Genomic DNA, 27924 nt, shown 5'->3' with positions numbered 1-27924 from the left:
CATCAGCTAGGAGGATCACTCAGTCTAATTGGTTACGCCCTGTCTGAGTGCTACAGCACAGTGAGAGATGATGCTATGCTGGTTCTATCAGGTGATAAAAGATGAACTTTGATTTGATTCTTGTTTGGTCAGTAAGAAGACAAAGATGCAACTACATTTGCAGGCTCTGGGGGCAGATAAATGTTATCATAATAGGCAAAAGACTGACACCTTTCCCCAAAAAGATTTGAGTTTGTTTAGTTTTTTTTTTAAAGAAGAAATATAAAAAGGAAAGAATGGCAAGATTTTCAGAAGTCCCCAAATTCTTAATGAGGTTATATTCTGAAGTGTAAATGTATCAGAACATGAAGGAAAAGAGCTCTACAAACAGATCAGATTGTTTAAGTCATCTGGAAGTAAATCATTTTGTATAGAGATAGTCAAATACAAAGTTTAGAGAGGATTTTGTACAGCTACTTTTAACAATTGGGAAGATTTGTGATATGTATTTATCCTTTTACAAATATAACATTATAGAGATTTTTCTGACAACTCCCTTAGCAATAAAATTCCAGTGATTCTTACAAAGGGCTTCATTATTAGTCAAAATGTGTAAATAGTTAGATAAAACAAGGCACCATGTACGTAAAAGTAATATATCTAATAGACGTAGTATATCTGTAGTGAAATTATATATAAAAGGGCGCACTTCATGTGTTTTGGACAGCTTCATACATAACGTATAGCAAGGCTGAAATGTTCCAGACAGTGATTTCCAGAAGCAAGTAGTAGGCTTATCTGAAGACATACTCATGCAGTTGCTGATGCAATTATTAAATGTCATCTTCAATTTTAAACATGCATAAATCACTCCAGTTAATATTAGTGAGTCTGATGTATGCTCAACAAGGGGAAAATATATCCCTAATGAATAAGGCATGCCACTGAGATTTCTGAATATGTTAAATAGCTTAATTTTGTACTATTCTATCACGTTGTTTTCTAACATTAGTATTTAACAACTCTGACTATGCTATGAGTTATGATCAAATAAATGAACCTGAAAAAATTAACAGAGTTCAACTTGGTTTGTAACAGAGTTGGGTTTCTGCCATAAATTTGATATTGACTTGATCTTCTCTGATATTCATAAAGGTATCTATCACAGCTAACTGCATTTTATTTCTTGTGCTATATTTATACTAGAGACAATTCGACATTAGGAACCTGTGTATGTATATGTAAGCATAATTATGTATGCAGGTATAGCTGAAGATTTAGCTTTTTCTCCTGCAGTTGCATAATTATACATAGAACTTGCAAATTCATTAACCTAGAAGGGAACAAAGAGAGGTCCATATAGAAATTACGATATGTGTCCAGGAAAACCTTCATTTTGTTCAATGGCTCCTGATTTTTTGCCACTACCTATTTCCTAGAGAGCTTGTCAATTGCAGTGTTCTTTCAGTGCTGAAATTCACCAGTAAAGCTTTTATTATTGAGCTCTGAGCTATGTCAGTTCTTAATCTCTACAAGCATTTCCATGTAATCTAAAAGAAAGAAGAAAATACATTTTCTTAATCTGCTAACAAAGATTAAGTGCAATTCAAACTGGATTAACCTGCATTCCGCAAAATTGAATTCTGCTGTACTCAAGGGTAAGGCCTCCTTTTTCATAGTATTACATATTATCCTTCATGGTACAAAATGTTACTGAGAGAATTAGTAGTATAATATCTGAGAATCAGTACAGAAGCATAAATGAAAAATCTGTCATAGTCTTAGATTCTTCATTTTGCTACTACCATGCTCCTTTCTTTTCTGATGCAGTAATCAGACATGCATACTTCATAAAATACAAATTCTGTCTGTCCATTTTAAATACTTTCTACAAAGGTGGCTGTTTCTTGCTATTTTGAGAAAGTTTGAGTCTAGTCAATCTCATTTTTCCAAGAAAGTCTCACCTTTGAGTAGATATAGCACAGACTCACTTGGTTGCTAAGATCCTAGTTCTTTATTATTTTTTCAGTGTTTTTGGGGCATAGTTCTTTAAGCTATCTCAGACAAATCATGACACTAATTTTCTGACAATTAAGAACATAAAAAAGAAAGATTCCATTCCTTTCTCTAAATTATGAATTTTTCTTCTTTCTCTCTGTTCCTGGATGTGTTTGGATGTTCATCTTACTTTTTTAAGGTATTTACAGATGACGTAGTTAAACCTAGGTGGCATCTGAGGTGCCCTATGATATGTAAGACAGATGTCCTCACAGGACTAGTTAGGACACACTGGGGTCTTACAAATGACATGAGATCCCTGTGTTTAAGTAAATGAAGACCACCTCCTATCAGTTTTCTGAGTGTTCATTATCAAGAAGATAATGCTTTTCTGTTAAGTAACAGAAATTCACACAACCACAGAATTACTGAAGTTAAATGAATTAAGCCCGGAAGTTGTCTTCAATGCACTCAAGAAATCTAGATTGCTTGCACACTTATGTATTGTCAATATATTTTACCTCATCTTGGTTTTCACCGTAATCTGTAGAGCAAGACTATGAATAGGCATAAAATATGAAAAATTTCCAGAAATGTTCTACTTTACTTTTTTCATATAGGTAGAGGAATGTTTTTTCCTGTTCTGTTTCTTGTACAGTCGTTTTGGTTCTAACCCAGCAGTTTCAGGATAGTGTCTAATATAGCAGCTACAGGAGTTTAACACAAGTTACTGTAGAATAAAATAGTAATTGATGGGCAATACTTGTAAAGCAACTTCTGTCTGCTAGATGGCCAATTACAGTTAAAAATGGTAGACAACATGAGTTGAAACATTAAATGCGGCTTTCAAAATCTGAACTAAAGTTATTAAAAGGGCTATGTTTTAATCTTTTGCACCTCCTTATCCTTATTGCCTTTACTGTCAAATCATTACTAAACCCACCCTACAAATGTTATATGTTGGTTGTGTAGCCAGCCTATACAATCAGTTCTGTATGTGCAGAATTAAAGGCTACATTATTCATATTCTTAGCACAGCTGGATGGTCTTTTCTGAGGTCTGTATTGTAAGTTAAAGTCTTTTCAAATGCAGCTAAATTGACTGCAGACTCTGTTTCAGCCAGTTCCCCACAGAGTAGTAAAAATCATAGTGATGTCTGTGTCCTGACTAGCAAACAGGTCGGAGTGTGCTTCTTTTATAGAAGATGTATAGCCATCTTTTGATTGCAGCTCACAGTGCAGTAATCATGTTTGTTTGCTCCTTAGAACAGCAAACTGAGAACTGCTGAATATTACACACAGCTTTCACAATATCTTAGTTTAAAAAGTAATGGCAAAGATTCAGTGCTACCTTACACTGGGTTGCTGCTTTTACACCTATTTGGTCAGTTTTGGAATACTAATAGTCTTCCATAGTAATTTACTGGGGAGAAGGGGAGGCTTTGTACTTACACTGACTTACTTCTGCATATTCACAAGTTATCTTTCCTGACTGTAATCTTTTGAAGATAGAATGCGTTTAAACTAGAGACACAAGTATTACGAGAACTGAACTGTGTTCCATTCATTAAGTTACTACTTCATTACAATATTTTTTGGGGACTCATTCATGGATGTACATTTAAATTTACAGAGTATTGGTTCAGAAAAGATTCATGACTTCAACTTGGACACCCACCTGTTTTTCCAACAAAGTGTTTTTTTAGAGAGCATCACTACTTTATACTTGTCTTTTCTTTGAACATTAAATTTTGGGAGTGTGCTAGTTATTAGTCTCATTTGAAATGAGTGGGGCTTTACGGGTATGTAAATACTATGTGTAATTTATTGCATGAGAAAAGAAGTGCCAGAATAAGGTCTTCCCATATATTTTAATCTACATTTGAAAGCTATCTAGAATATTTTAAAAACTTATCAAAAATGTAAACTTAAATTTCCTGAAGCAACAGAAATCTGTATGGAAAATTATTCACTGAATTAATGATATCCTTGAATTAAACAAAACACATTCCTAATGATCCCTCTGGCTGGCTCTTTGCAGTCTTTCACAGGTAGTATTCTACTAGCTCTCAAAAATCAGTGGACAGAATTCTGCTGTCAAATATGCAAATTCAGACTGATTTGATCAGAAGAACTAACTGAGGATCCTGAAGAGTTAGTATCTCTTGGACGTAATTCCAGAGACATATTTTGCATATGATCTGGACCTATTTTGCATATGATCTGGAGCCTTTATCAGTACCCTTTCTAGCTTAATGGAGAAGGAAAGGGTTTAGAAGCTTAACTAAAATTCCTCCAATCTTAATCCCTGTCTATACCAAATATATAGGCATGCTGTGGCTAATAGATACACTGTGAGGACCCTAACCATCTTTACTGTGTATCTCTTCCCACCATAGGGATCTTCTTACACTGAGTCATTCAGATTTAGTTGACTACAAGGACTGTTTATTATTTTCCCTTTATAACTCTTTATTCCAGTTCACAGACATCTAGCAAGAAAAAATATTCTGTATTAGTAATAATGGCTAACTGCTAGGAAAATAAAGATTTTTCCTAAATTATAATGTAAATGATGTCTCTTTTTAAAAAACTATTTTAATTTAAATATGCAGAGCAAGATCTGAGCCAAAATAAAATGTTGCTAACAAACAGGATTCCAACCACTGTCACAAATACAATATCCTCTGAATTGCTATAGTATTCTTATGTGTGCGGCAAATGAATAAGAATTACTTCCCAGACCTGTAGCTCAAACAACTGGCCAGAAATATGCTCAACTGCTGCATCTCCCAGTAGCGTAGAATTTGTGAGTACTGGAAATAAATAGACCTTTAAAAAATCAATCTTTCATAAAATGAACATCTGTTCAGGTTATAGAACAGAAATTTGTTCCTATGGTGAAACACTGCAAGCCCAGATGTTATTACAGTAGGTAGTATAGGTTATTATAAATTGAGAATTGCACATGCTTCATTTTTGAGTTCTTTTTAGTTTGTGCATATTGTTCTTAAATGGTCATGGACCAAGAAATGTGGGTATCTCATACCATGATGGATGAGTGGACTTAAAAAACATTCTCACCTTGTGTCTGCCCATACAAAGAATAATGCAGCTGAGGAATAGGCCATACAACCAGTGGATTATGTAAATTCTCCTGACTTTGTGAAAAGGCAACATGTATGGATCTAAAAATGCTCCTGTTAACTGTTTGATATTTAAACTCATTTTATTTGTTAAAAAAAGTTTAAACTTGTCAAGGAACATAATTTTTAATAAGAGTTTCCATTTTCACCCATGCATTACGCTAAATAATAGGATAGGTTTCAATATAATAAAAACATAGCATATCTGTCTATTGTTTGGAAGGTCTATCAGAGAATAATGATTGATTTTAGGCCTTGATAAGGTCACATTGTCAAATGTATGCAACCTAAAATTTGAGAAACTGCAAAATAGCTTTATTCTTAGTGCCTATAAACCTGTATGGTTTCCTCAGAGTTACTGTGATTACGTTGATTAACTCAAGAAAACCCAATTGGACCTGAAAGTTTTCCTCTCTACAATGGTAAGAAAATACACAGAAGTGTCATGTAACAGAACCACATCTGTTTGTCTTGAATGTACCAGAGGGTGAACACTTATCCCATAGCAGTAGTTTTCCTGTAATGATCATCACAGTTACAATTCCTCTCTAACATGGAGCCGTTTTAGAGATGGTAACATGAATGCATATCCGCACAGACCATCTCTTTTGCTTTTTATTTTCTTTTATGGCTGGTCTGTCCCATAAGATAACTGGAAGAGTCTCTCAGGTTAGTGAATCAGTACTGTGTTACTTGTATTAGTTCTTAAATGCAATTGACAGCAACTAAGTACATTCTAGGCACAAAAATAGTTAACTTTACCAGAGAATGACATATAAAGTTGCCAGTTAGAATGCAAAATTATCTGAAAGATTGGAAGTGGGTTTAAAGGTAAACTTTTGCTAGAGAGCATAGGGTTTCTTTTTACTTTTTAAAATATTTAATAATATTTTTATGACAATTCTAGTACAACCTCCATGAGACATTGCTATGTGTTTACAATGTCAAGATCACCAGTACAGGTTATTTATATCATAGTTTCTGAAGATTTACAGCAACTATATAAGAAATACAATCAAATTTACTTTACCTTGCCACATACCATTGGAAAAGACACCAATTTTTTCTTAACTGCGTGACATAAGAACTTCAGGACAAAAAGCTGTCCATCACTCAGTGATATCCTTTAACATATCTGCTGGACTAGGGAGTATGAGATATTTTTCTTCAGAGGCTGTCTTTCCCATATACCATCCACCAGCAATTTATCAGTAAGGGAAAGAAAGGAAGCAAGAGCATTGGTCCTAGTGATTAAGGTGTCTCCAAATGCCTCATTCCTTTTGTTTTTGGAATATCTGTGCACTGAAAGCAGAGCTTATCTTCTAGAGCTAACATGTTTTCCACTACTTGTGACTCAAACTGCTGGACTAAAAGGGGAGAAAAAAATCAAAACGGAAGCAGGAGGATGGAAAAACTCACCATCATCTTTTTGGAAACAATCCATTAATTTACTGGCTGCAGAAGTGATATATCTTCAATATTTTCTGCTGGCTCATGTCAGGCTGAACATGACTACAGCTCTCTTAAGATTACAGGAAGCCCAGAATTTGTTAACAGCTCTGTCCTTATGAATGCCACCATTCTGATTGTTCTCATTGTGAAAAGTTTTCCTCTTGTGTTGAGTTGGAATGTCACCTTTTAGCAAAATCTACAAGATACAAAGTTGGCTGCACTGTTTGGATTTTTTAATTAGCCTCTTGATCCGACCTAGTAATCATGAGATTTTTTAAAAAGTAATACCTCTGCTCAGAAAATGAACTGTGAAAACTAGATGAAGTTCTACAGCAAGCACTGACTTTACAGCAGAGCAAGGCAAAGCACCATCCATCAGCAAACAGTACATAGTGTCTAAAAGACATTTAGAATAGGCACTTAATCAGCAGTTTTTCTGAAACATATCTTCCAGACTGAGGGACAGGTCTCCATCATCCATTTCTCTGGTATTGTGTGAATTTTTTCCACATAGAATTTTAATTTCTTTCTGCATACAAAAGTTCAGCTTCGAAAAGGAAATATTTCTGCTTTCTGTAAAAAAAAACACTGTTTTATTTTGTTTAACCTTTGCCAGGAAAACTAAAGAGTTGAGATATCTGGGTTTTTTTTTACCCTTGAATTTTCTTCAAAGGTTTGTTCAGAACTTTATGTGTTGGTGTACTTCTATCCACTTTTAAACAAGCTTGAGTGCAAATAAGTGATTCCATTTGCAGAACAGTTAACTTTACAAGGAAACAGATTCTGCTTGATTTGTTAATTTTGGAGACTGCATCATGATGGATTAGTATGTTGAAATTTAAAAAGATATTATGTTGAGATTCAAGTCCCATTTTTTCATTCATGCTACTTTTTCTGAAATTGATTTAAAAATTTTTGAAGCACTTGACTATAGCAACATTTTAAACAGCAAACTGCTTATATTTTAATTCTATTGCTTCTCAGAGTCATCTTCTAGAAAATAATTGCTTTAAGGTCACTACACTCTAGTTATTTTTACTGGGATGAAGGGACTAAAATAATAAAATGAAGTAATTACTGCTAAAGGAAATTTGCAGCTGTCTTACTTGAAGGACTTGATTGTGTGCAATAATAATGAGGGTGAGAAATATAAAATAGAGGATATATTCATAGTGGTTTGAGAATTTCACTTGACATCTGTCATTGGCTTTTCTGGGGATTGGGATTCCCTGTCTCCATTTTTATGAAGATTAATAGCCTCAATGAGCAAGGTGCTTTAGAGAACACTAAAAAATGACAATATAAGAATCGATGTTCTCAGCAAATCAATTTATGTATGAATAGGCTTATCACATTAATAGTACAAATGCATTCATTTAGTACTACAAACCATAATTTAAATACTCTATGTTCAACTAACTGAAGTTGCTGTGAGGTTGACTTATAATTTGAACTCGTGGATAACATGAATTTTAAATCTTAAATCTTGTCCTAGCTATAATAAAATTTGCATTAAAAATTAAATTTTTATTATGAATTAGAGACAGCAGTCATTCCAAATAATCTTCCCTATTTATTGAACTACTAATGCACGGCAGTCCATATTTCTTTCCCACTATATAGCTAAAATTATTTCCCAACTTGTGTGGCCCATATTTGTTCTATAGCCATCATTACATGTCTACATATGAATATAGCTGATCAGATGTATCAATTATTGTCTGTTAGACAATAATTCTCATTAGAAAGTACGGTGATACAAGCAATACACATAGATCAAAGTCTTACATGCTCTATGTACATATTCATTAAAAAAGTAGCATGTTAAACACATTAATCTACTATGCTGAGCTTTAACTCATGCATGCATTTGTGATAGGAAGATGGAGAAAGACCTTTTGCACTTCCCTCCTGCCCCAGGGAGCTGCATTTTAGGAAGCCTCTCCACAGGAATAAAGCAAAAGTAGCCAGGTTCACTGTGAAAAGACAGCTGCTAGTGCTTGGACTAGCATTTCTCAACAGTGAACCAGATGGTAAGCAAATGTGCATGCAATTAATTAGTATTATAATACTGATTGTTACTATAAACTGCAGAAATATAATTTCTGTGTCCTTTCAGGATTGCATAATTTTATTATTCTTGGGTGATTAGCATCTCGCGCATTTTAGCCTATTTTCTGCTCACTCAGATATAGGCAGAATAGGGAGGCAACCTTCACTGTCAGAAAAAAAATGCCCATTTCTGTACATTAAATGTCAATTATCTATATGATGACAGCAATAGAAATACAGAAATAAAAAAGTTGTTTTTTTCTTAACTGTATACTGTTAAATACAATTGCCTATGTAACACTGAGAATACAGACTTTTGTCTACAGAGTGGTTATAAATAAAATATATCTAAATAAAAATACATAGATATTGGAAAAGAGGAATATGGAAAAGAGGAGGAAGAAAAATGCTAGGCAAGAGTATAGTTTCATAGGGCAAAAAGGAATTATAAAGTTGCACAAAGGTGTGCTGCTCCCACCTGAGAATGTAAATAACTGATGAGCTATGTTTCCTTATAGATATGTGGTAAGGAGTAGATTCTCTGACTTGTATAAAAGAAAAATATAGTTAGAGCAATTTGTCAGATTTATCTTAAGGTGCTCACATTTTTCTGTCTCTATTTTTCTTCTTTTTGTCTATTCCAAAGAAAACTAAGAGCTTGGTATGGAGCATGGAGCTACAGAATTAGTTCCATGAAAATTTATGCACTAAAACAAATTAAAGAAACCACTGCAGTTTGGTACAAAATACTGAACTCTAGTGTGTCCCATCTCCATGGAACGCAATCAAATTCTCTCTTTGGGAATAGTAAGAAGCTAACATTTGATTCCTAACCTCAGTTTTGCTTGCCTAAATACACTGAACACCTAGCATCTCAACAGCTTTCTTCTTTTCCAAATAGGTCTTGGAGCAAACAGTACCATATCATATAGGATAGAACATACTGAAAAGAAACAGTAATGAGGGAACAGAGATGTATTATTTTCCCCTTTAACATTTGTAATTTAAATTTAATGTATTTATTCCAGAAGAACATATTCCTCTGTGACATAATCTTTCCTCCCTACACTAGAACTGTCATTATCTTCCAGTGTTTTTTTCATTTGTCTCAGTATCCAATCATAAGGAGTTTTGCCATATTGTCACTTTTACCATCCATTTTACTGCCTATTCCCATTTTAGTGACTTGTTCAGCAGTGTGGAACAAGTTCTTATTCTGAGCAAGGCTTGCTTGTCAATGATATTGTCTCCAAGTTGGCCTGGTGTTCAGACAGTTAATAACCGGAGGCAAAAGTTTGGTGACCAAGCTGGGGTAGATGCTTCATCAACACTGCTGAACCTGCTCCTGATTTGTACATCTACTGGCTTTTATATATCTAATGAAAATCTCATATAACTGAGTTTCTTCTTAGCCTGGAAGAAAAAGGTTGGATGTGTCTTTTCATCTGATTGATGAGGTAGTTTGGTATAGGTTTTTAATTCTGTGCAGACTTAAAAGACATTTTCAGGACCTGTCTTGAAGATGAAAAGTTTAACTACTGTTCTTCTCTCCCTTAAGTCTGACTAAAGGTATGTGTTTTCTTTTTTCTCACTCTGTTTGGTATGTTCTGCTAGTAAAGGCATATCTGGGTGAGGTTATCATTCAAGAGGAAGTGAAGATGACTCCCTCAGAAGCAGCTATGCGGGGTCAATAAAAGCAAGCACTAGCCAAGAGAAAGGCACAGGAAGGCATCACGAAGAAGAGAGCTTACAGCTAAACAAGGGACTGAGATGGCTGAGAACAGAAAACAGATCAGTCCTAAGAAATGGGGAAAAGAGGACCACAAGAGATCATCAGAGTTCTTGAACTGACTGAAATCAGTCATGGAAGAAAGGATCTGCCTTGAAAGTACAAAAAAAGTCAGGGAGAAACTGGTTTATTTTCATTCTCATGTCTTAGATGGTTTTCTTCATTGAGCTTGCTGTAAGGAGAAGGCTAGTTAATCTGTTTTAAAGCTCTGACTAGCTCAATACCCAGCCACAACAAATTTCAGGAAGTTTGATTTCTTAATAAAATATACCTTAAAAATATTGTAAAGAACTGAAACTGTCCTATTCCAGATATTGGAACTTATAAAAAAAAATAAATTCTCTTGGACTTTCCTAAAATCTGAATTCAGGTGTATCAGGAGATGAATATACTCACAGCAGATACTGCTATTACACATCAGTAGTTGCAACTGGTAGACACAATTTCTGTAAGAGTTTGAAGGAGTTTTTTTATGTGCGACCAAAATAGTTGCTTCTGCATCATGGACTGACCAGGTTTATTTTACATAAATGAATGCTGTTAGCCTGGATTTACATATTTTATGAAAGAGTGAAGAGTTTTTTGGATCTTTTGGGGAAGCCCTTCTGCTGTTACTTTAAAAAATACATTAACCTGCTAAAGCAGACAATTTTGTGTTCATACATGGAAGCAGCAAACGTGGCTCTCTGAGGAGTTCAAGCCGTCTTTCACTTTCAAAACTGTTGAAGGAATCTTTTCACCTACAAAGTTAAACATAGATGTTTCTGAAACTAAAGTAAGAAAATCTATGAGACTTTAGATGAGATATGGAAGACTTTTCTCCCAATTTTATTTTAGGATTCAATCACCTGAAGCATTCAGCAACTGTTCAGTGCTGTCTGAAGTTAGGGCTGCCTCATCAGTTGCTCACCACTTCATCCTTTTCGCAATAAACTTCATTTCAGGTTTTGCAACACAGTATAAATAGGCTTTTTCCTTGACATGCACTGATTGTACAGAATCTCTTCTTTCTGGCAATCTTTCAGCATAGGGATTATTTTATTTTATTTTTTAATATTCATTATGCTAATTATCCAACCAATCTTTGGGCGCTTCTTTATTTTTAGCTTCATCAGTAGAAGTGTTGACTTCTGGTTTGTTAAATTTTATTAAATAATGAAGTATGTTGGCACACTAAAAACCTGTACCTAAAAAAAGACGAAGAACTCAGCAGTAAGGTTCAGAGGGAGAACAAGCAAAGTTTTACTGAATATTTAAAAGGATACTATCTTTAGCTGTCTATATATAGCTTTTCAGCTTGCTTAAAGGCTTTCTTTTTAAGATTCTCACTAAACTTTAAGCAAAGATAGAAAGGACTATAAGACAAAACAAAACAAGCATTAAAAAAAGCAAAGGAGCTCCAACAGCTAAGATATTATGTATATAATATTATAAGACAGAGATTATATACTTTTCCAAGTCTATTTTGTTTTCACACATTTTTTACACTGGAGGCATTAAACTGATTTTACAAATTGTGTTTGATTCTCAAGGTGAGCAGTTAGAATATTTCTGAGTCATAACAAAAATCAGTGGGTACAGATACTTCAGATGAGATATTACAACACCACTTTTAAACGCTACCTTTCTGAAATTACCATAATGTGAAATCCAATACTTTTCACAGAAGCACTGGTTTCGGCAATTTATTTCATTGTACTGGACAGATTCTTTTCTGGTGCTACAGGCTAAGTGAGAACCCTGAAGACATATGTAGGTATTAAAAGTCAACAATAATTATATATTACTTTCCCATCAGCTAGTGACATAGCCTTATTGTCCTTCAATTACATTCGGTGATAAACAGTTTAGACTAAAACAACAACAACAAAAAATTTTTTTCTGAAAAATTCCACACCACTTCTCATGAAAGAAAAATCCAGAGAACAGACAAATAACTAAAACAAGGTGGAGAGGAGTAATAATTCAGTAATAATTTGATAGATGGACCACTCGGTGGATAAAGAACTGGCCAGATGGCTGCACACAAAGAGTTGTGGTCAATGGCTCAATGTCCAGCTGGAGACCAGTAATGAGTGGTGTCCCTCAGGGATCAGTGTTGGGACCAGTCTTGTTCAACATCTTTGTTGGTGATGAGAACAGTGGAATTGATCAAGTTTGCCTATGACACCAAGCTGTGTGGTTCAGTTGGAGGGAAGGAATGCCATCCAGAGGGACCTTGACATGCTTGTGAGGTGGGCTGATGCCAACCTTATGAAGTTTAACCATGCCAAGTGCAAGGTCCTACACCTGAGTCGGAGCAATGCCAGGCACAGCTACAGGTTGGGCAAAGAAGAGATTCAGAGCAGCCCTGCAGAGAAGGACTTGGGGGTGTTGGTCAAAGAGAAAATGAACATGAGCCGGCAGTGTGCGCTTGCAGCCCACAAAGCCACCCATATCCTGGGCTGCATCAAAAGGAGCGCGACCAGCAGGTCGAAGGAGGTGATCTTGCCCCTTTACTCTGCTCTCATGAGACCTCACTTGGAGTATTGTGTGCAGTTCTGGTGTCCTCAACACAAAAAGGACATGGAACTGTTGGAACAAGTCCAGAGGAGGGCCACAAGGATGATCAGGGAGCTGGAGCACCTCCCATATGAAGATAGGTTGAGAAAATTGGGGTTGTTCAGGCTGGAGAAGAGAAGGCTGCGTGGAGACCTCATAGCAGCCTTCCAGTACCCTGAAAGGGGCCTATAGGGATGCTGGGGGGAGACTCTTCATTAGGGACTGTAGTGATAGGACAAAGGGTAACGTGTTAAAAATTAAACAGGGGAAGTTTAGGTTGGATATAACGAAGAAGTTCTTTACTGTAAGGGTGGTGAGGCGCTGGAATGGGTTGCCCAGGGAGGTTGTGAATGCTCCATCCCTAATGGTGTTCAAGACCAGGTTGGACGAGGCCCTGGGTGATATGGTTTAGTGTGAGGTGTCCCTGCCCATGGCAGGGGGGTTGGAACTTGATGATCTTAAGGTCCTTTCCAACCCTAACTACCCTATGATTCTACGATTCTATGAATAAAATTATGAGATATATTCAGTACACAGAGCCACTTACTCACTCACTTAAGCTTCTTCAACTTGTCTCAAGTCAGTGGGGTAGCTAAATCATTATTTTAGCTAATTTCTTCTAGTGAAAAATTACTTCTAAGGACAAAATTGTTTGGGAAATTCATCAGCATGCTGTTACATGCCTCCAGGTGAGTGAGCTCTTAATAAATAGTAATTTTTTTAATTATAAATAGGCAAATTTTGAGTTTGCTTGACAGTGCAACCAGTTTAGGTTTAATTTGTATTTCTGTACATATTTCCCTCCCCCAGCATGGCATGGTGTGAGTGCTCGCCAAGTTACAGAGGCACATGCTAAGAAAGAGATTCTCCTGGAAGGCTTCAGATATACACAGACGTGGGAAAATTGTGTAAGTGTTCCAGTGATGGACTAAACCAGTCTATTCTGGTGCAAAAACTGGAGTAGATATCTCAGGGTTTATTAAACTTTTTTTACAGAAGAAAGGAACTACACATTATGGGGACTTTCTTTCTTAATTCAAAGTTATTTTCCTATTTCCTTTTGATAAAGTGGAATACACAAACATAAGACAGGTAATAAGATTCTTGATCTTGCTGCCATACATATATATCAGTTCCACTTCTTTGTCCTTTTAGTTTCCAGTGCTAAATGCATTTCTGATGCTCTAGAAAAGCAACAGTTCTTGATGCTATCAGTTACCTACTAATATTGCAATTAAAATAGTACTTTTTCTAGTGAATTTCTTATGATACTTGATACCATTTCACTTCTTCCTCTGTGGTCTGGGATCATTCAACTTCTGTATTTTTGCTGTAGCACAATAGAGCAAATGAAGTAATGAAAGTGAGACAGGAAGAACTGGAGGCAGCTGGGCAGAATGAATACCCCCTAAAATCATGAAACTATTAAGGTGGGAGTGTAATATAAAAACAGCCTCACATTTTTAAGGAATTTAGGGACAAAGAAAGAGGAAAGGAAGGGGAAGAACGGAAAAAAAAGCTGTCAGAAATGTAAAAGATTTTGGATTGTAAGGCAGTAAGGAGAGAAAAGATGTGGTGATTGAATACATAAGAGAAGTAGGAAAAGGAACAGAGAAATAGAGAATGGATAGAGGGAGAGTAAACACATGTTAATATTTAAGTGCTATTTTCTATAATGTTAATTTTGATTTTCCTGGCAGATGTCCTACCATTGTTGATTTTAGGAGAAAGAACTGGGAAGACTGTTTTATGAACTCATTTCATTAGCTTCACTGTCTCCTGTGGACTCTGTAGTTAAATGTGGGATTCACTGAATGACCACTTACACTGCTATTAGTCATAACAGACAGAAAATTGATTATTTTGTACTCTTGAGAGTTTTAAACTTTTTTTTCTTCCCATGAATAATTCTGTAGACAAATTCAGCCACAAAATCCTGTTAGATAAACCTGTGACTTTCAAAGAGATTCAGGAAAGGGATTTCATGTTTGCAGTATTATATACAGCATACAAATGTTGTGTCAGCTATAGAATCATAGAATCAACTAGGTTGGAAAAGACCTGTGTCGTGGTTTAAACCCAGTCAGGTAACTTGTTCACTCACTCCCAGTGAGTGGTGCCGAGCTGACAGCAATCGAGGTCCGTCCCCCCCCTGCACCGGGGCTCTCCCCTTCCCCGCTCCCGGAGGAACGGGGAGGAGGATCGAAAGGGTGCAACTCCTACGGGTTGAGACAAGAACAGTCCAGCAACCAATGTACAACACAAATCACCACCGCTACTATCAACTACAACAATGATAAGGGAAAATAACAAGGGAAGAGAATACAATACCACCGGCCAAGAAAACGAGTTCCACCCGGAAGCCCCCGTGTCCTTCCGGGTAACTCCCAGTTACCCCCCACCCCGGGCATGACGTGCTGTGGTATGGAATACCTCCCTGGCTAGCTTGGGTCAGGCGCCCCATCTCTGCTTCCTCACAGCTTCCACTCCTCCCTGGCAGAGCATGAGCCTCACAGTCCTTGGTCAGGGTAAACATCGCTTAGCAACAACCGAAAACATCGGCTTCACCAACACTGTTCTCAGGCTGGAAGTCAAAACACAGCACCGCACCAGCTAACACAAAGGAAAAACATGACTGCTACTGCTGAACCCAGGACAACCTATAAGATCATAGAGTCCAACCATTACCCCAGGACTGCCAAGACCACCACTAAGCCATATCACTGAGAGTCTCATCTACATGGTTTTTGAACATTTCCAGGGATGGTGATGGCACCACTTCCCCTGGGCAGCCTGTTCCAATGCCTGACTACCCTTTCAGTGATTTTTTTTTTTCCTATGACCCAATCTAAACATCCCCTGTTGCAGCTTCAGGCTGATACCTCTTGTGCTATCTCTTGGGAGAAGAGACCAACCGCTCTACCTCCTTCCAGGTAGTTGCAGAGAGATACATTTCCCCCTAGGCATTCTCTTTCCTAGACTAAACAACCCCAGTTCCTTCAGCCATTCCTTATAAGACTTGTGCTCTAGACACTTTGTCAGCTTTGTTGCCCTTCTCTTACCCATTTCAGAACCTCAGTGTCTGTCCTGTAGTGAGGGACTGAGAACTGAACACAGTATTTGAGGTGAGGCCTCAGCAGTGCTAAGTACAGAGGGATGATCACTGCCCTAGTCCTGCTGGCACACTATTTCTGACACAGGCCAGGAAGCCACTGGCCTTCTTGGCTGCCTGGGCACAAGCTGTCTCATGTTCAGTGGATGTCAACCAACACCCCCAGGTCCTTTTCGTCCGAGCAGCTTTCCAGCCACTCACTCTGAAGCCTGTAGCACTGCATGGGGTTGTTGTGGCCCAAGTGCAGGACCCAGCACTTTGCCTTGTTGAACTTCATACCACTGGCCACAACCCATCGATCCAGCCTGTCCAGATCCCTCTGGAGAGCCTTTCCAGCAGATCAACACTCCCAGCCAACTTGGTGTCATCTGCAAATTTACTGAGGGTGCACTTGATCTCCTCATCCAGATTATCAACAAAGATATTAAAAAACACTGGCCCAATAGTGAGTCCTGGGGGACACCACTGGTCACCAGCTGGATGTGACACCATTCACCACTACTCTTTGGGCTCAGAAGTTATGTAGTGCATCTTCACTCTCCTCTCTTACTTGTTTTCTCAAAATACATATTAAAACTTAGAAGGGAATAGGCTGTATCTTCACTTTTTCTGACACTGATTCTGACTGATCTATGAGATTTTGTACAAATAGAAAACATAATTATATTTCAGAAGCATCCCCCTCTGACTTTTCCCTTTCATTTATTTTAGTCTCTGAACTGTAATATTGGTTTTATTTATGTGAGCTGTGATTAACCATGATAGTATCATTTTTCTGCTTCCATTTATATCCAGTCTTATGCAAACACAGGTGAAGGGGGGAAAAATACTCTTATGCTGATTCTGCTGTGATGCAGTTCAGTAGCATGATCCTCTGACATCAGCAGTATTGTTATTCTAATTGGTTTCATACAGCTTGCTGAACTGTGATGACAACCTTAGTGTTCTGTAACATCTAGGCAATACCTTGCTGGAAAACAGGTTGTCTGGAGGATTTTTTTTCCTCTCAAATGAATCATAGAAATTAGAGATAGAAAAGATCAAATCAGAAGTGGTAATATAATTCCCTTCTGCAAAAGTGGATAAGTTACTCAGGCAAACCTATTTGGTCTCTGAAATACTGCTATCACAGTAGAAGTGGCTGATGTTCAAAGGGAATAGATGTCCTGACCTTGAAAACACACCTGCCCAGTGAACTGTATCAAAAACAGTCCAGGTAGATACCAGAGCCAAAACCAGGACTGCAGAACTTGTGACATCCACCACTGTATCTGGCTACCCTGGTTTCTAACTTCCATCTGCAAGACAGCAGAGTTTGTTGATTCATTTCAATGTCATTACAAGCTTTCTAGATATTTTATGTTATGTCTTAGTTCACCCTTGGCTGGGTGGACAAACATAATATAAGTTAAGAATGATTTAAACAGAATTACATCTGACTATACATTTTGGTGAAAAACACCTATAGAACTGAAAAAAAATCCCCCTATATTTGCACAGTGAACGAGGCACATAACTACAGAAATATTTATTCTGTATATTCTGCATATTCTGCATATTCCAGAAATATACGTATGGATATGGAGTATTGTGTGCAGTTCTGGTGTCCTCAACATAAAAAGGACATGGAACTGTTGGAACAAGTCCAGAGAAGGGCCATGAGGATGATCAGGGGGCTGGAGCAGCTCCCGTATGAAGATAGGCTGAGAAAGTTGGGGCTGTTCAGCCTGGGGAAGAGAAGGCTGCGTGGAGACCTCATAGCAGCCTTCCAGTATTGGAAGGGGACCTATAGGGATGCTGGGGAGGGACTCTTCATTAGGGACTGTAGTGATAGGACAAGGGGTAACGGGGGAAGTTTAGATTGGATATAAGGAGGAAATTCTTTCCTGTTAGGGTGGTGAGGCACTGGAATGGGTTGCCCAGGGAAGTTGTGAATGGTCCATCCCTGGCAGTGTTCAACACCAGGTTGGACAAAGCCTTGGATGATATGGTTTGGTGTGAGGTGCCCCTGCCCATGGCAGGGGGGTTGGAACTAGATGATCTTGAGGTCCTTTCCAACCCTAACTATTCTATGATTCTATATGGCACTTAAAACTTTTTTTCAAACAGCAATTAAACTATTTATTTTATCCATATCTACTGGAGAGTTGACAAATTTCATGACTACTTTTTTAACAAGAGCCACCCTCATCTATCTATATTACAAAGCTACAAAACTGTATGACAGCACCAGTTTAATACAATCTTGTTACTGAAGTAAACATGTATCAGATAGATATTACTGTGATGAAATTTTAGAGGTTTCCATAAAAGAACAGAAGTCTTGATCAATTTGCTGCTACATCTAAGGCAAAATATCTTGGACATGAACCTACTTTGTAGAGCCTCAAAGCAAAATATTCCATGGCACTGCATAACGTAATAGAAAGATGAGTGTATCCTGAGGTTCCCTGGTAGCTCCAACTGCTGTTATCTGTAGTCATTTTAAAAACTGCACGTCTTAAAAATCCTTAAAAAAGACCCAAACTCTGACCACCTCTAGACTTTTAAGTTTAGGTCCACAAAAGCTCTTCAGTCAGCTCCTGCTTAAACGTGCAATGGTAGCCTAGACCTTTTCTTTACTGCTGCTTTGAGTTCCAGGTGCTTCACATTTCATGTCACATAAATTCATCCAGCACTGCCCTTCTTGGCATAGACAGAAATACCTCAGTCTTACCAGAACTGAGATATTCAATATCCCATGTACCTATCAAATCTACTGCTTAGTATAAAGTGAGTACTCCTATCATGAGAGGTTGAATAAAAGAGACATTTTCAAAGAAGCCCTGAAATGTCATACAAAACTGCCAGAGGCATGGTACATCCCCAAGTCTGTACCACTCATTCAGCATATGGATTCAATTCCTTTGTCTGCCTTACAGTAAATCTCACATCACTTTATTTTCATGACTGAGCCACCAAAAATAGCACTGACAAATATTTTTAGACTTTTAAGAGAGGAGTCGCTGTCTCACGTATACCATGGGACAACAGTAAAATATGGTAGGTGTAAAGTCACAGAAAACTGTGTGCCATTTGACATATCTGCAAAACTACACACATCCACATATTGTTTGGCTATATTCAACTTGGAACTGACACCAAAATCCTCCATTCCTTTATTCTGTGTACTATATAATTCCTCACTGCCATTTCATGCATCTAATTTTCTTGGCCAGAAGATGGCATAGTCATTTCAAATTAAATTGTTGCTGCAAGCTTCACTGAAAGTTTCTGTATGATAATTATTATAATCTAAATACAGTATAACCTTTTCTTTTCAGAGCATATCAGTAGAAACATTCTTTTATGCTGTGCTGATTATGTCAAATTTTCTTCAACTTGTGGCACACTGGAATAAAGCATTACAATATAGAATATTCTGATAACATGGTCTTTAAAAAATCTATTCTTCCACATCTCTCAAATATACTGTTAAGCAGTTCTCCAGCTTTTGATCTGTAACAATCAGCACCCTGAATTTCTGTCAACTACAGTTAAAAGCTGATATTATTTAGGTCAATGCAGTATCTTGGTGCTAACAAGCTACCTGTGTGACATCATTACAGCTGTAGGTAATTGCCATGTATGTAATTAAAACATCTGGTTTCATTAGTGTCCTAAGTAGATGATATGGGATCTGAAAATCTATTATGTGACAGAGGTGTACATTTTGGTGAGGTTTTAAAATAATCATTAAATAATACAAGGTCTTTCTTCAGCTTAAAAGGAAAGGTTTTGCTACTTATGCTTAAAACTAAAAAATTCGTTGTGGGCTTTACACCATTCAAATTTCCCTGCATCACCACGGGAAGCATCAGGGTTAATTTCCTAATGAGAAGCAAAACCCACAGGCCCATCATGCTATATTCAAATTTAATGTGCACATGGACCTCTTGATTCAGGCCATGTTTATAAATAGTACCTCTAGTTTAAAAATAGGTTTTTGAGATCTAGGGAGTTGATATTATGATCTGTAAAGTGAATGAAGCTCCCAGGAGTAACTGGAGCTTATGTAATATTTATTCCCTCATTTTTGCTCAGCTGCTTTTTGCTATTTTGATGCTGAGCTGCCGGGACTGTTAGTTTCTTAAACCTTTCAAATCTGTCTTCAGTGAAGTTGGGATTGTGTGCATGCTTGCTTGTCTAGGTAACCTTACTTGGCTTTGGAATTTTGCTTAAGAAACAGTGGTCACTGGCTCCACTTACAGGTATTTTCATTTAACAATTTTGATTGCACAGGACCTTTGTGGAATCACAGACTGTGCTGCCAGGTACAGCAACCAGTAAAAATACCAGTGCTAATGGAACAACATTCAGGGCAAAAAATGTTCATGGAATATGACATATTAATATTAATATGGGTTAATATTTGTCATTGAGAGGCTATTTTGTGCATGGAAACAACCATGAGAGAAGCAGAGGCCTAGGAAAATTCTTTTCTATGGAAGAAATTCAGCTTATAGTGGTAAAATGAAGCATATCATATTGAACATTATGCTTAGCCTTCTAATTCTGCTTTCTTCATAAAGTAGCCCTTATTCATGTGAAGCCTTGTATTCTATAATCAGAGACTTAGTCACTCCTACCATTTAGTTGTGAACTGAAGTTACTAGTTTTCTAAATTAGCTGTTTTGACATCCGTCAATACTGTCACTTTTGCTAGATGTAAAAGTGTGATGCTGTGCTCAGTTATAACTATGAGATACCACATTTAATTTTTCTACTGCTCCAGGCCCCCAGTTGCATGCACCTAATCTTAGTCTTGTTTTTAGATAGCATAAACACCCAGATTAACATTCTGGGAAAGGACTGGATTAATCAGAAACATTTCAAAATGCAAAATAAATAAAAAAATAAATCAATCATAAACTATCATTGAAGAAAATCAGAAGTATTAGAGTGATCAAAAATCAGTACTTTAAATAAATAGTAAATAAAAAATAGTGCCATTAAATATATAAAAACTGTGTACATAATAATCTTAGTAAAATTATATGTGAATACATCAGGACTTCAAGAAAAGTTGATCTAAATTTATAGCAAAGCATCCTGTTAAGCCTTGTTAGGAAATGATCAGAAATGATCAGCATATCTGGCAGTATCTGACAGGTGATAAACAGCTATTAGATAAGAATAGCATGGACCTAGTAGTTAGAAATTAAATTTGATCTGGTAATTAGTCTAACACTGTAGATGTTTACACTATCATAGAATCATAGAATAGTTAGGGTTGGAAAGGACCTTAAGATCGTCTAGTTCCAACCCCCCTCCTCTTTCCTTAAAGATATGCTTACCAACTAAACATGAAAAGTCTGAATTGATGACCATTGAAACAAAAACTTTATACATGACTTCAAATGATAGCTGCGTGTACTGTTTAGTCTTACCTAAAAGCAAAAACATCTCCACTTAATATAAAGACTTTAAAGCTCTCTTAGCTAAATTTGGTGCAACCTGAGCACAAACGCATAAACAGGAAACAAAATGTTACATGCTTCAACATGTAGCAACATGATAAAAACATGATGGTGTCTGGAAAGCATTTGTTGTAAGAAGCCAATTTATTATTTATACAGGAAATAATTTGAAATAGGTGAACAGAAATAGTGACCTAGCAACCAATATTAAAAAGTACAGGAATATCTTGGAAAAAATAGTAGCCTGGCCAATGTTGCTAGGAAAATGAGATCTCTAAAATTCATGCAGATTTCCTTAATACTGAAAAATTCTAGCTGGAGTCCGTAATGCTTTAAAGCATTATTTTCTTCCATAGATATCTATGGATGCTTTTTTACAGTATAGTTTTTTCCCCCAGGCTTAAAGTTTTGGAAGAGTTAAAATACTTCAGTCTCAGCCCTTGAGGAAAGAGCTCTTTAGACCACACTTTCCTCAGTTCTCCTAAAATTGCAGAAAGAACTAGTCCTTTGTGATCTGCTTGCAAAGTGCTCAGCCCTTCAGTCTATGCTTATGGGAGGCATTCAGCACTACTTATGCTAAGTAATTTTTTTTTTCATTAATATTCTGCAGTTATTCATGTTGTTAGAAATTTCTGGAAATTTTCTAATTCCTGTTAACTTCAGGACATACTTAGCACTTAGGGAATAACAACCCACACAGTTGTTTGTATATGTTATGCAGCTACAAGTTGCTACTGATACAACTACATCATGTAGTTCTTATTTGATGCTCTCATATTCATTTTGATATCATGACGCTTAAATCCATCAGTATTTTGTTGATAATCTGTTAAGGTCACAGTTTTTACACTCAGTTTATGTTGTATTTTGTTCTTGGAAAATTCAAATTGTCTCAGAGAGCACTTGTTTGTTTTCTGTTGCTTTAGTGCAGTTTTTTATTCACCAGGGAGGTATGATGTTGCTATGTGTTTGCTGAGCAGACAGGTGTCTTTTTCAGTAAGGGTGGTGAAAATATTTAATGGAACATTACTTTAGACTGCATCTAAAAGCATAGCCTGCTAAAGCTGGTTACCAGTAGATTATCTTTCTTCCCAAATACTTTCACAGCACAGTATCTGCTTTAATTTATTCAAGTTTATTTGACTTATGTCAAAGTCAAGAAATTCAACCTCAGTTCAGCCAGCTGGTGTTAATGCACAGTAATGTATTCTTTAGTTATATAAATTGTGGGTTTTTTTCACTCTCTAGAGATAATGAATACTTTTTATTCAAAGAAGGGTTATTAATTTTGGTTTTGTGGCTTTTTTTTAGAGGGTTCAATATGGAGCTTTAGGCTTTGTTTATAAAATTCTGTTCACATCCAGACCTGAAGATAACAATTAGTTTTCTCCTATATCTTTTTTTTTATGGTACTCACCTCTACAATACCAAGTGTTCCACAAAGATAGCAGTTTAATTTCACAATATGCCATCAAATACATGGGAATTTCATAAAATATCACTCTTTTCCAATAATGGTGGGTGCCTAAATCTAGGTTCATATTTTAAAATTGTGTATGCTATATAACATATGAAAGCTCAACATAATTTCACATCTGACTCCAGAGTGTGAAACAATGAACCTTAAAACATACAACAAACATATGAGTCCCGAATAAATTTTTACTTAAATTTTCTATTTTATCTTAATGACAAAGTTGTTGTGCTTACACAGAAAATGTATGTGAACTCGAGTTTGAAGATAACCCTTCCTGAAAGACAGGTTAAAAGTCCTCTCTGCAAGCAGGTATCTGGTTTCCAGGTATTTTCTAGCCCAATGCTTTGGTCATCCAGCTGACACACTAACCATGAGCTGGCTGCCTGGGACATTGTTTCCAAGGTCATGACTTTTAAATAAGGCAGGCTACCAGGGTATACTGCTACCCTCCAATTTCTGTATGAAACAGCTTGTATTTCCAAGACTTTCAGTTTGTTGCTCTACAGCAGTCAACTGAGAAGATGAGACAACCGTGGCACACCGGTTTATGAAAGCCTGAAATTTGGCCGATTCAGAGAGAGTGCTTACTCCTCCTGTACTCAGTCATTTCCAAAGCATAGGGTTGCTAAAACTGAAGTATACCACCTGTCTTCTTTCAGCAATGGGAAAAAAAAAAATTTAGCTTTGTGTTTATAGCTGAACCTTTTGGCTCAAGTGGGTAAATAATATTGGCAATATTAATGGAGAGCACCAGCAGATATTTCAGTGGATGGCAAAGAGAGAAGGTTGGGATGGGCAGTTTCCAGCTAAACAGAAAATTCATTAGCAAATATAAATAGAATTTTTTCTATTAAATTTAAAGAAGTGTCCCGGTTTTGTGTCCCATCTGGAGACATAAATATTTCATCAAACCTACAATATTCTGGACAGGGAAAAAACTTACCAACAGCAACATTTCATTCATTCTCCACTTCTTGATTCATAAGACAAAACACAGAGCTCCGAGTTTCATCTAGCCTCCTTATTCTTGTATCACTTGCCACTGTGTCAAGGTTAAATTCTGAAAGTGATTTTTTTTTCTTTGTTATCTTCTGCTTAAAATAACCTCTCCTGTTTGTGCTGAAATGATCTGAAATCTTCCAAATCCTTAAGGATAAGCATATTTCAGTTTGGCAGTGAATTCCCAAGCAAAAGAAGAAGCAACTGCAGACACTATGAAGAGAAAGTGGTTTATAAATACAAAATCCATGAAAAACAGTGTAGTAATCTTTTAACTGATGCTATTTTTCCCAGCTGCTATTAGTATAAATATCAAATGTGGTATTTTGTGCATGTATCAAAATTTAAACAAGAGAATATGCAGCATTCTGAGCCAGATTAATTTCTATGATTTTCTCTGTGTTTGCAGATTTAATATTTCTACCTGGCCATTTTATGTGTAAGATTAGTGAAAGGATATGTATTTTAAGATGTTTGTGATAATACATTGAAAAAGTAGTTTTGAGAATTATAGCATCTAAAATGCCCTATTGGTCCATAGATACTTTTACCTTTCCTTTTAACCTATTTTTATCTATTTGTATTTCGTCTGCTCAAAATAAATGAACAATATAGTTCACCAAGCCCACTTTGTACTAATAATGATATTCTATGAAATATGAAACTCGCAATATGTTTTCTTACAGTTTGCAATAGTAGTTCGTATTTCGTCTTCAGTGAATAATGTCAGAATTCCAAAATATAATCTCAGACACACATTTATCCCCCTACATGCATGCATGCATATATATATATATATATATATATATATATATATACACATTTATAGCTTTCTGTAGATATGGACATGAGTAACTAGACCAATACATGTAGCAGTTATTTTTAAGAAATGAACAAAAGCTATGTCAATGTACGCCATGACCTTAGAAACTAGAATGGCTGGGAGGCATTCAGATGAATTACCATTTAAGCAATTAAAAAAAAAGAACATATAATCTATGCTCAAAACTAAATTCAAAACATGTAGTTATGATGGATTCCACTGTTTTGAAGAGCAGAGAGGGCTTCTGTCAAGAACTAACACAGTCTAAAATGGTCTTCCTTTGTTTTAATTAAAGAGTGAACCAAGATAATGGATCATTGCTTTATTTCCCAGTTTGGAGGCAGAGAAGAGCATGGCATCAATATTGTCTGGGAATTGTCAAGGTCACTGCCCAGCACCATTTCTTTTACTGAAGTGTGTCTCTTAGGAAAAAGAGCTTAGTTTGTGTTCAGCTAGACTCTTAGAAGTTAAGTTTAATTGAGTGCTAGCCGTAAGATTCAAAACCAGTCACTTTAAAAGTCACATTAAAGTAATGGGAACTTGAAATACAAATGGGAAAAATAATAATTTTCATTTCAGGACTGGAAAAGTTAAGGGATACTGTAAGGAAAGGGAATTAAATATAGAAGGTAAATGTGAGTAGCAATTTATTAGTAGTAATATTATTTCTGCTGATTTTTCAAAAGAGACCATTTAAAAGCAAAGCAAGATTCAAAGTTATGAATATTTTTATTTTATATGAATACTGAGCCTGTGTGGCTGGAAGAATCCAAATGAGACTATAAAAGTATTGGGTCATGGTAATTAAAGACAGGTTCTTTTAAAAGGTGCATCTTTAAGTTAAGCTACTTCCTTTTTAGATTAATAATGAGTGTCTTATTTCTGATATATGACAATGAATTTCAATCTAGAAAGTAGACAATAATTGCATTTAAAGAGTTCCACTAAGGCTGCTCATTAACATATTGAGAGCAGAAGTGACAGAAAAGAGCAGAAGAAAAACTAATTTTTGCCTCTTATTTTACAGGAAATGTGTTTGTTGTAAGCCTGGCAGTTGCAGACTTGGTTGTAGCAATCTACCCATATCCACTGGTGCTCACATCTGTATTTCACAATGGATGGAATCTGGGATACCTTCAGTGCCAGATTAGTGGCTTCTTGATGGGCCTAAGTGTCATTGGATCAATCTTCAATATTACAGGCATCGCTATCAATCGATACTGCTATATCTGCCACAGTCTCAAATATGACAAGCTGTACAGCAACAAGAATTCATTGTGCTACGTTGTTCTTATCTGGGTCCTAACATTTGTTGCTATCGTGCCCAACCTTTTTGTGGGATCACTGCAGTATGACCCCAGGATTTACTCATGCACATTTGCACAGTCAGTGAGCTCAGCATACACAATAGCAGTTGTGTTTTTCCATTTCCTGCTCCCCATAGCCGTTGTTACTTTCTGTTACTTGAGAATATGGATCCTTGTTATTCAGGTAAGGCGAAGGGTTAAACCGGATAACAACCCCAGGCTGAGACCGCATGACTTTAGAAACTTTGTAACCATGTTTGTAGTATTTGTGCTGTTTGCAGTCTGCTGGGCTCCTTTGAACTTCATCGGCCTTGCTGTGGCTGTCAACCCAGCCACTGTAATCCCTAGGATTCCAGAGTGGTTGTTTGTAACTAGTTATTACATGGCATATTTCAACAGCTGCCTTAATGCTATAATATATGGACTCCTGAACCAGAACTTCAGAAGAGAATACAAGAGAATTATTGTTACTTTTTGTACAGCAAAAAATTTTTTCCAGGATAGTTCTAATGATGTGGGAGACAGGATGAAAAGTAAACCTTCTCCATTAATTACAAACAACAATCAAGTGAAGGTGGACTCTGTGTAAAAATGGGAATCTTATTATTGTCACTCAACAACATTCAAATAAAGAACTGTTTTGTTAGATCTACTGTTAAATATTATAGTAAAATATCTTCTACATTGAAAGCACTTTTATCAAATTTCTTGCATGGTATTTGGAAACTCAAGTTACAGAGACTTGACATGCAGATCCTATTATACAGTGGAACATCTCTTGTATAATAACACAATGATATCCTTGAGGGAATTACAAAGTTATGCATGGATACTTCCTTCCCTATCTCCTCCCCCTTAAATGGAGATAAACAACTAGAAATAGATTGAAACAGAAGTGTCCACATCACCTGGCGCAATAAAAGAAATTACAAAACTGTTCCTACCACTTTCAGCCCCTTTCTGGCCAGGTTGTGGTCCTGATTCTAAAACCTCTGGGAACTTCTTTTAAAAAATGAAATCAGAAATATATTAGGAAATGTGAAATGAGAAATCAAGGTAATTGAAAATTCATTAGGATTTTTGACAAGGACCTCGATCTATATCGCTTTGTTCCTAACATGGACATGATTATTAATTTTTTTGGAAATTAAACCTCACCATCCCTCCTAGGAATGGTATTCTCAATTGACTTTTCAATTTTAAAATAGCTTTTGGGAGGAGAATTATACCTGACTGATTATCTTCAAAGTTACAAGGTCAGGAGGACAAACAGCAAGGAAAGAAAAAAGCCATGATTCATCAGCTCAGGCTGTTTGGGCATGTGTGGGAGGGTTGGGAAAAGAAATACAAACCACCATTCTTTCTGAAGAGACAGTAATTCATAAAATCAGAAACACCTGGGGAATCTGGGGAAACACCTCTTAGAAACATAAGCATAAACATAAACATAAACAAGGAAAAACTGTTATTTCTCACCTGTGTATGGTACAGAAGGTCTAAACCTCTGTAAGAAGAAGAATAATGCATTTAAAACAAATGGTGCATTGAGGATGGTAGCTTTGTCTGGTTGGTAGAATCTTAACCTCATGAAAACTTGGGAAATGAAAAATCTTTACAGAATGACAATTTAACATCTTTGTCACCTAAGAATAGCCTGAGACTATAGGTTATTTTGTAATCTGCCACAGATAAGCTTTTCAAAATAATAATCAGGGTTTTATCACAATGATGAACATAGTGTGATAACCTAGAACAATTAGACGCTTCTAAAGAGCAGAAAAGAGAAGATGC

At 36.5% G+C, this 27924-nt stretch overlaps 1 protein-coding gene across 2 annotated transcripts in view; it reads left to right on the top strand.

Annotated features, from left to right (window-relative positions):
• MTNR1A (melatonin receptor 1A) overlaps positions 1–27455 on the top strand; it is a 50199-nt gene extending 22744 nt beyond the window's left edge. For both annotated transcript variants that reach the window (XM_062635519.1, XM_062635442.1), the window contains one exon: positions 25854–27455. In XM_062635519.1, the coding sequence (XP_062491503.1) occupies positions 25854–26722 (869 nt within the window). In that variant the 3' untranslated portion in view covers positions 26723–27455. The remainder of the gene's footprint in view (positions 1–25853) is intronic.
• The last annotated feature ends 469 nt before the right edge of the window (positions 27456–27924 follow it).

The sequence above is a fragment of the Pezoporus occidentalis genome, unplaced genomic scaffold, assembly GCF_034315485.1.
Source record: "Pezoporus occidentalis ecotype Australia unplaced genomic scaffold, CSIRO_AGI_Poc_V1 ctg1, whole genome shotgun sequence".
Lineage (NCBI taxonomy): Eukaryota > Metazoa > Chordata > Aves > Psittaciformes > Psittacidae > Pezoporus > Pezoporus occidentalis.
This window is presented reverse-complemented; position numbering and strand designations above follow the sequence as displayed.